The sequence below is a fragment of the Haliotis rufescens genome, unplaced genomic scaffold (genome assembly GCF_023055435.1).
Source record: "Haliotis rufescens isolate VD_foot unplaced genomic scaffold, xgHalRufe1.0.p SCAF_246, whole genome shotgun sequence".
NCBI lineage: Eukaryota > Metazoa > Mollusca > Gastropoda > Lepetellida > Haliotidae > Haliotis > Haliotis rufescens.
This window is the reverse complement of record NW_025963942.1, coordinates 1-10774: the sequence shown is the minus strand read 5'-3', so window position 1 is coordinate 10774 and position 10774 is coordinate 1. Positions and strand designations below refer to the sequence as shown.

At 40.9% G+C, this 10774-nt stretch overlaps 1 protein-coding gene across 1 annotated transcript; it reads left to right on the top strand.

The window, feature by feature from the left end:
• Positions 1-4: 4 nt before the first annotated feature.
• LOC124121680 (prefoldin subunit 6-like) lies at positions 5-5187 on the top strand. Its single transcript, XM_046484724.2, has 4 exons — positions 5-143; positions 1295-1365; positions 3252-3376; positions 4747-5187. The coding sequence occupies exons 1-4, from the start codon at positions 83-85 to the stop codon at positions 4865-4867; spliced, it is 378 nt and encodes a 125-aa protein (XP_046340680.2). The 5' UTR covers positions 5-82; the 3' UTR covers positions 4868-5187.
• The last annotated feature ends 5587 nt before the right edge of the window (positions 5188-10774 follow it).

Sequence of the window (10774 nt, the reverse complement as noted above, 5' to 3'; positions counted from 1 at the left end):
GCTCTTCGTTGTAAAAATTGCGTTGATTTGATGTTGGTTCATTGTGTGTACCAATCACCATAGAGCTCTCATAAGCTTCAAGATGGCCGACGTGCAGAAAAGACTGCAAAGTGAGGTTGAAAAATACCAAAGTGTTCAGAAAGGTGGTCATTTTATTTGATTTTCACTATTTTATATTAGTCTATTCGTTTTTGTACACACCATATTCTTGTTTTAAACATTTTAGAACTCAATTCTAAGAAAACAGGCAATTTATGTGAGACAAGATTCATGTTTCGATATCGGTCTAGATTTTTCGTTGACCATTTTGGTAAACAAGTCCGGACGAAACAAATATTTGATTTCACTGTGCTCATTAGATGTAAACATGCAACACAATGGGGTTTCGGTCGAATGTATTTGCTGTCGACTGTCGACTGTAGCCTTCATTCTTGCCCGAACGAATCGTATGCAAATGTTTGCAGCCGAAACTTCAGTTCAGCATGCAATTATTGGATCTATATAGTTATGATGACTAAAATTCAAGTAGGATAATTATATTATTGAAACACATGATTGAGACCCATTTTATATATCAGCATTGGAAAGTGGCACTTGTCCTGTAGTCCTTGCCAAATTTCCCAATCGTTAAGGTATCATGAGGACCAGTAGAAATTTGCCATTTTTATCTGTTTTGTGTTAAGTTATCATTATATGGACTAGTGGACTAAAACTGTTAGTTTCTACCACTGTGGAGAGAGAGAGCAGGTGTGTGTGTAGGGGGGGGGGGGGCTTTATGTATATGGTTCTGGTGTTTCAAAAATATCACTATTTTGCATCAGGGGGCTGAGGGCAAGACTGCAGTTTACCAGGTGAGGCATCTTACATCAACTGGGGACAATTGGCTCCAACTAATGAGTTAATTAGCCACAGGATTACAAATAGTTTTCCACAGGACCACTGTCACAAAGAATTAATGCTTGTTTACACAGTGATCCGCACTTGATTATTTACTATTGTGCACATACCCATTAGCCACTCTTTGTGTTTACGATGGTCAGTCACTCGTATCAACACCCTGATGACACAGCAAGTATCGCTGTTGCATAGTAGTATAACCATTGATGAGAATACTCTAGAAGCAAGAGTTTAAATGGGTATACATGTTTGTCGTGTGTATGGAAGATTTGGAGTCACAAAAGTTAATCCCTTTCAATCCAAGATTGCATCCTCTGATTGATATATGACCATGATGACATGGAGTTTCAGTGGTTTGAAGAGATTAATTAGCGTAAATATAATCTCCTGCTTTCAGACCTTCAGAAGTACATGTCTGTGAGGCAACAGCTTGATGCCCAGCTGAATGAAAACACCTTGGTGAAGGAGGTGAGTATAGAACAGCAATAGGTCCCCACTAGTTGCCCCAACGGAGACCCTTTCCATTGGTGTAGTGGTAGACATCTGCGTCCTACCAAAAGATGTTAAAAGATGGCACTTGTTGTTACCCTGTCTGGCGCTTGGCAAAAGGGCATAAAGCAGCATTAGTCCTAACTAGTACAAGCACACACACTCATGCACATACGGGGGCACGGGAAGCCCAGTGGTCTAAGGCGCTGCAATTGACTGTACAGAGTTACGTCCTTTGGGTATGCCAGAAACCTATGATTGTGGGTTCGAATCCCAGTTTACCCTGATTATTTTTCTAGGTTTATCAGCACCATACCCTTGCTCGTGCTCACCAAAATGGTAAACGTCTCAGACCTGCATCACTTCAGGCTTTCCTTCCACATTAAGCTGGCACACCGTGATTTTACTGGAATACTGTTAAAAAGGTGTTAAACCCATCTCTCACACACACACACACACACACACACACACACACACACACACACACACACACACACACACACACACACACACACACTCATGCATGCACATCGCTATGTAAGTGTAATTAGCGTTGGATGCAACGTTAAATACCATTTCACCTTGCCTCAAGAGAACCTGTCGGGATTCCAGGTGAGAAAATAGGAGCTTGTATTAATCTGCAACTAAATCATGTAAATGAATCAGGTTCAGCAACTTGACTGATGGCATATCATCGTATCCCACTTGCATGGATCGATGTTGCTGAAATATTGGAAAGTGTAGTGTATGACTATTCACTCATTCACATCTGGAAAGGATATTTGTTATTGGTTAAATTAAATTGACCGTTCATTTTCATAGTGATACTCGTTAAATGGTAGAGACCGCCTCCGCGGTCTTGTGGTAGAGCATCCGCCCAGAGAGCAGAAGGTCCGGGGTTTGATCCCTGGCCGCGTCCTACCAAAAGACATTCAACGATGGTACTTATTGTTATCCTGTCTGGCGCTCAACATTAGGGGCCTAAAACAAGGACTGGTCGGCTCGGAGTCAGTATACTGTGTCTGAGTGGGTATTCATGTTAAATTGCGGCATGGTATCTCTAGTGTGCTAGCACTATAAATCAGCATGAGTCCTAACTGGTATAAGCAGACACACACACACACCACACACACATGCACATCGCTATATAAGTGCAATAATCTTGGATGCCACGTTAAACCCTATTTCACCTCACTGTTAAATGGTAGCTATGATACACATACTCTACTGATGCTGCTTCACACCTTCTGCTCATGTTGATGTAGTTTCTCTATCAACCTTGGAGGCATGGTGGCTCATGGGATGAAGCATTGCAATTCACAAAGTGTTGTATCCCTGAGGTGTGACAGAAACCTCTGATCATGGTTCACCCTGGTTATGTTTCTTGGTTTGTCTGTACTACTCATGCTCCTGGCTTTCCTGTTAACCAGTCGTCTAAGGCGCCGCGATTCACTGTGCAGAGTTGCATCCCCTGGACACGCCAGAAACCTATGGTTGTGGGTTCGAATCCAAGTTCACCCGATTATGTTTCTAGGTTTGTTAGCACCTTACCTGTGCTCGTGGGTTTCACCGAAGTGGTAAACATCTGAGACCTGCATCACTTTAGGCTTTCCTCCCGCATTAAGTTGACAGGCCGTGATACAACTGGAATAATGTTAAAAGCGGTGTTAAACCCAGCTCACTCACTCACTCACTCACTCACACTCACTCACTCACTTTCCTCTTAAAGTGGTAAATATCTTAAACATACATCACTTTGGGCTTTCCTCTTACTTAAAGCTGACACATATTGATACTTCTGCAACGCTGAAAGCAGTGTTAAACCCAAACTAATCAATCAATCAACCTGATTTCCTTGTTCCCAGGAATTGGACCGTCTTGAAACGGAGTCCAAGGTGTACAAGATGATTGGTCCAGTGCTGGTCAAGCAAGATCTGGAGGAATCCAAGCAGAACGTGCAGAAAAGAATCGACTATATCTCTGGTGAAATGTATGTATCAGCTGAGTGTATATCTATAGTGAAATATATGTATCTGCTAAATATATATATAGTGATATGTACATATCTGCTAACTATATCTATAGTGATATGTACATATCAGCTGACTGTATATCTATTGTGAAATGTACGTATCAGCTGACTATATCTACAGTGAAATAAATGTACATGTAGGCTGACTGTAGGTATCTGGGGAAATGTCCGTATCAGCTGAATATGCCTGTGGGTAAATGTACATATCAGCTGATAACATCTCTGGTGAAATTCTGACTGTGTATCTATGGTAATATGTACATATCAGCTGACTGTGTCTATGGTATAATGTACGTATCAGCTGACCGTGTATCTATGGTAATATGTACATATCAGCTGACTGTGTCTATGGTATAATGTACGTATCAGCTGACCGTGTATCTATGGTAATATGTACATATCAGCTGACTGTGTCTCTATGTATAATGTACGTATCAGCTGACCGTGTATCTATGGTCATATGTACATATCAGCTGACTGTAGGAACACTGTAACTGTCCCACACGTGTTACAGTCATATCTCCAGGCTTTCCAATATCAAACCCCAGTCGGGAACCCAAGGCAGACTAAGTTGCCAGTATCCCACCATTCTGGATACATTTCAACCCCGCGGATAGTCAGTGTGACTTGTCTGAGTGTCTTTTGTACTCTAGCGACATTCGTCACTGCTCGTGCTTTCAGTCACTGGTTTGCCTGGTCCAGAGGCAATTACTTTGACTTGGTTGATAGCACTCTTTGTACCCAGACAGCGTGGATCGTTGTTCACAGTATCAATTAGTCTGGTCTAGACACGAACTATTATTATTCCCTGCCACTAAGTGGAAGGGTGATACAGGAATGGGTGTTGTTCGTCACGTTTGTTTTTCGGAGCAGAACTCAAAAACTATGAGAGCTATCATAATTAAACTTCGCACATAGATCATTTAAGTAGGTCTAGTGGTGAACTGGTGATAGTTTGGGAGTTTTGAAAAAATTGTTTTTTGAGTTTCCATGGCAACGATGATGACTTAGACTGAAAATGGTGGTAATGCTCCTCAGCAGATCTAGAAAACCGTACAATATTTCTTGCCTTGCATGCAACCAGACATGCCATATTGGCGGGGATATGAGTATTTCATGCTTGTTTACTGTCTGCTGTCTTGTAGCTGGAATATTGCTGAGTAAGGCATTAAACAACAAACAAACATTCCAAAATTTTCTTGTCAACATCAAGTATGTATGAGGAAAGCACTGTAATATTGTCCTGGTGATGTATATTGTTTGGAGTCCCAGATCACATGCTCATGGTACAATGGTAACAAGCATATTTCTATTATTTCATTTTGTAGAAAACGTCATGATGTAACAATCAAGGATTTAGAAAAGAAACAAGATTCTCAAAGAGAGACACTATCGAAACTCCAGCACCAGTTCCAACAAGCACAAGTCAAGGCTGCAGCAAGAGCATAACAGAGTTACTTCCCCTATACATAACATCATGCTTACCTCCCTTTGTATCAGCTCCTCCATTACTGCCTGACTCGTGTCATTTGCTGTCCCTCCTACACAACTAAATTTGATAACTGCATCAACTATGTATCTTTTGTTCACTTCAAGCTAATTTAATTTCAAAATTTCATTTCTTGTACAGAATTTCAGAGCCAAATACTTGAAATTTTCAACAGCATCATTGTAATGATTTGAGGACGTTCTTCACAGAACTCATTATTTTCCTTTCAGACTTCATGTGTGTGTAATTTTTGTACAAAGTAAAATTTGTTCATATGAAAGTTTCTGTGTTGTTGTTTTACAGAAGTTCAACTTGCTCAACTTGATCTTTACAAGAATTGGAGTAGGAGGCATATAACAGGATCAGGTGGTCAGGCTCTCTGACAGTTGATGGACGTCATCATATCCTAATGCAATGATCGATGATGATCATGATATCAATCACTGGCTTGTCTTTCATATCAGTCTGACCCGTGAAGACCTGGGTAGAATAGGTCTTCAGCAACCCATGCTTGCCGTGAAAGGTGCTTGTTGTAAGAGGTGACTAACGGGATCGGGTGGTCAGGCTCGCTGACTTGGTTGATGCATGTCATCGTATCCCAATTGCGTGGATAGATGCTCATGATGTCAATGACTGGATTGTCTGGTCCAGACTTGATTATTTACAGACCGCCATCATATACATAGCTGGAATATTGCTGAGTGCTGCGATAAACAACAAACAATCAAATCATATCAGTCCTGGAAACCTATCTCTTCAGATCCTAGCAAACACCAATGTTGGGCCAATGTTGGTGGAATGTATGGCGCAGAAGCTGGCATGTTGCAGAAGGGTGATGATATTGGGCCAATGTTGGTTTATGTTGGCATGTCGCAGTTGGCAAGCTGATATTTGGGCCAACATTGTTTCGATGTCTATAATCTTAAAATATATATTTTCTGTAATAATACTTTTAAGAATTACAAAAGACCAAAAAATAGTTTGATTACTAACACCAACACTCTTTTCTTGTCTTTTGTGCAACCAAATGACACTTGATATATATTATACACTATTATGTAGTTCTGTCTATTCACCACAGCCCTGTAGGAGGCACATTTATTTTTTGTTGGGAAGACACTTGTTAGTGCCTTGAATTATTTCTGAGAAAATTAGCTTGATCATTTCTCATTTCTTGCTCTAGGTATAAAGTTATTGTTAAACTAATTATCAATTGCAAATTAATTGATGCAATTTTATTTTAATAAATAATCACAAACTTGCCACATTAGGCTTGTATTTTGCCAACCAGCAACATAATTGGTTTTCAGATCTAGTTTGGTATGCAAACCTTTTTGAGTGGATTAAAATATGTGATTGCCAAAAGCTGTACGATAATTCCATTATTTAGAAACATTTTCTCACATGTTACTATAGTACAATCATCAATGTGTTGCAGCTGCAGGTATCAAACAGAGTTACCTCCCTTGTCCCTTGTACATATGCAGCTGATTTCATCATAATATATGAGGCAATAGCTTGCAAAAATGGGAATTTAATATAAATAACATTGAAATTGATTGTATATTATAATCATTTAATGAAAAGAATTATATTAGATATGCATGATTTTGTGAATCTTTGTAATGAACAAGTCTATGTTGTCAACAGGCATCAATGCATGTATAGAAAGTATTTGTTTAATTTGTGCAATCAATTTTTGCCCCCAAAAGATATTCTTCAAATAATCCTGATTTTAATGTATTTGGAATGTTTACATTTTTGATGTTAGAACATATAGTTATTATTCACATTGCCAAGAATGAAATCTTTATCTAATATCAATTGACACAACTGTTAGGGTATTCCAAAAGGACAAAGAGTACTTCAGTATGATAGAATTGTATTTCATCAAATTAAATTAATTTAAGAAAGCAGATACAGAACCTGATTACTCAAGGAAGAAAACTGAAGATAGAACTGAACAATTCTGTGTCTTTTACAGTGAGTGAGTGAGTGAGTAGCTTTTAGCAATATTCCAGCAATATCACTGCGGGGGACACCAGAAATCGGCTTCACACATTGTACCCATGTCGGGAATCGAACGGGGTCTTCGGCGTGACGAGCGAATGTTTTAACCACTGGGCTACCCGACCGCCCCTCTTTTACAGTGGACCCCTGAAGATCCGGAGTAGAATAGATCTTCAGCAACCCATGCTTGTCGTGAAAGGCCACATTTTGTTGATTTTTTTTTTTTTATTGGGATAAGATGACATGCATCAACCTTTTGACATGTAATAGACTTTACATACACACACACAAAATTAATAAAGAATTAAGCAACTTTAAGCAATTAAAATGTTTAATTCTGTCTGATTGAAACCAACTGTTTTGGCTATTGTTTATGTGCAGATGGTCGTGGTACAGCTGTGTCTGGCAACTCATCCTCTACATCCGCTGCTCACTCATTCGCGCTTCATTTCTCGAGAAATTGCGAGAAAAGTGGAAAACGGCCATTGACATGCATTTTGCAGTGGGGGAGGTTTCTGAATGTAGAACGTACACCAGGAAGGGGGAATAGCTCGGCGAAGGTGGCAGTGCAGGGTCACTGTAAAGTCAATGTCAATACGTTTGTTAGACCCGACCTTTCCGTAACTTCAGTTATAAATTGGGTTTACCGTATTGGCTCAAAAAATCGTTCGGAGCGCATACCATCTCACCGGCACACAGACCAGCCACTTATTCGACTCCCCTTGCGTTTCTGTCTTCAGTTGTTGTTGTTGTTGAGCTCATACCATCTCACCGGCACACAGACCAGCCACTTATTCGACTCCCCTTGCGTTTCTGTCTTCAGTTGTTGTTGTTGTTGAGCTCATACCATCTCACCGGCACACAGACCAGCCACTTATTCGACTCCCCTTGCGTTTCTGTCTTCAGTTGTTGTTGTTGTTGAGCTCATACCATCTCACCGGCACACAGACCAGCCACTTATTCGACTCCCCTTGCGTTTCTGTCTTCAGTTGTTGTTGTTGTTGAGCTCATACCATCTCACCGGCACACAGACCAGCCACTTATTCGACTCCCCTTGCGTTTCTGTCTTCAGTTGTTGTTGTTGTTGAGCTCATACCATCTCACCGGCACACAGACCAGCCACGTATTCGACTCCCCTTGCGTTTCTGTCTTCAGTTGTTGTTGTTGTTGAGCTCATACCATCTCACCGGCACACAGACCAGCCACTTATTCGACTCCCCTTGCGTTTCTGTCTTCAGTTGTTGTTGTTGTTGAGTTCATACCATCTCACCGGCACACAGACCAGCCACTTATTCGACTCCCCTTGCGTTTCTGTCTTCAGTTGTTGTTGTTGTTGTTGACCGCCTCCGTGGTCTTGTGGTAGAGCGTCCGCCCGGAGAGCGGAAGGTCCAGGGTTCGATCCCGGGCCGCGTCATACAAAAAGACGTTAAAAGATTGTACTTGTTGTTACCCTGTCTGGCGCTCGGCATTAAGGGGCTAAAACAAGGACTGGTCGGCTTGGAGTCAGTATACTGTGTCTGAGTGGGGTATTCATGTTAAACTGCGGCATGGTATCTCAGTGAGCTAGCACTATAAATCGGCATCAGTCCGGACTAGTACAAGCAGCCACACACACACATACACGTGCATGCACGTCGCTATATAAGTGCAATAATCTTGGACGCGACGTTAAACCCAATTTCACTTCACTCACTGTTGTTGTTGTTGTTGTTGTTGTTGTTGTTGTTGTTGTTTTTAACCACTAAATCATATCGTTGATCTGAATATTTTACATTTTGTAGAATATTTTTTTTTTTAAGTTTTTGTATTTGAATCAAAGTTCGTCGTAACCCGTACGTAGGGGACCCGGCGCGGGATTAGAGACGCGGCCTTAATGAACTACTGGCCTTAGACACCCGTGAAGGTGCCGTAAAGGTCCGTTAGGCGACTAACGGGATCGGGTCGTCTGGCTCCTAGATTTGGTTGAAGCATGTCATCGTATCCCAAATGCGTAGATCGATTCTCGTGATGTCGATCACTGGATTGTCTTGTCCAGACTCGATTATTTACAGACCGACGTGATATAGTTGGAATGTTGCTGAGTGAGGCGTTAAACAATAAACAAAACACATATTAGAGACCAGGGTGGCGGTGTACAAAACAACCTTAGCGCTACGACTGTCGTAAGTCTATGTTAAGGTATGGGTGTTACGATCACATTAGCGCCAAGATCTCTTTGTACAACGACACCTGGCCTTACCCGGCGATTAATAGTATCCAGCTCCAATTAAAGTAACTACGGTAAAAACACGATACCTTCCTCATACTGAGGAGAGTCTTCGTCATTGCAAAAGAACGTTCAAATAAGAAGAAAGCTATCCAAACTCGCCACCCCATAACAGATACACAGACACCCCTGAATAGCAAGAAGTCGAGCCGACTCGACAAAGCTGAACGGAAGCCTTTTAGAGCCATTTGGTTTTTTATACTAACTTGAAATTTCAAGTATCTTGAAATAAGTTGAAACTTCAAGATACTAACTTGACATTTCACGATACATAACTTGAAATTTCAAGATACATACCGTATTCCACGTAATAAGCGCCCAGCACGTTCTCAAAATTAGAAATAGGGGGCTCTTATTAGAATATTATTTTGGTGGAAAAAACAGAGCTGAAAGATACATTTTGTGGTTTATGCTGACGGCCTGACTGTTTATATACGACAGATATATTTTTCCAGAATTTAATTGCCCATAATTAAGAGTGCAAAAACACACGAGTGCGTATTATACACAAATAAGTAGGTCTTGTGTACATTAATCAAGGGGTGGTAATTGGGATTGTTCACTTGCCTAAAATTATATATTAGCAAATATCGCCGTGGGCGCTTATTAGAGCGGGGCGCTTATGATGTCGAATACGGTACTTGAAATTTCAACTGATGCATCTTGAAATTTCAATAAATTATCTTGAAATTTCAAGACTAAAATATAAAAACAAATGGCCCTAAAAGGCTTCCGTAGAGCTGTGTCGGTTGTTACTTTTAACAGAGTTATATATCTATTCTAACTTCTCAAGATACAGATTGCAACTGTTTACACGCTCAATGAATAGCCGGACTGTCTACGAATTATATAGGCACACACGACCGTTGTGATTTGGAAGGGTTGTCCGTTTGTTGTTTGAGGACACACTCAGCATTGTCCCAGCTACACTACGTGACGGTGGCCTGTAAATAAATCTTTTCATGATACGAGCTACGATCCACTCCGTCGGGGTACGATGACACGCTATGAACCAAGTCACCGAGCCTGACCACCCGTACAGGGTCCTCTTACGACCAGCTTCGGACCGATTCTAACCCGTAATGCCCCCGAGTTGAGTTGAAAGAGTAGTTTATACACCATGTTATTTAAAGTTTATCAGTTTATTTCATGTCAAATATATTACTGTGATAGCTGACGCCACGAGGAACGAACATCATCAGATACAAGCCAATACACTTTGTCCCGAAGACAGATAGAATGTTTTTGCTGGCGACACAGCCGATTCATTACAGAATCAAGGAAGCACCCGGGCGTTCTTGGTCACGTGAACTCTGTCGTTAACATTTTCCCTGAGGGTAAATTATATAGCTTCCTTAAAAGCCGACAGTATATCTAGACTTGAGATATGATACAAGCTGCGTCCTTCGTGAGTCAATAGTTGGACAACACCTGTGTTTACAAGACCTCCGTGGTAAAAAGACGCTGTGTCAACAGGAAGTCTATTTCATGTAAAGACGCACGTTACGAGTCAAGGGACATTCAGTTTATAAATGAGACACTCGCGGTTTAGACAAGTACTTGACTTATGATTCACATTGCGAAAGGATCA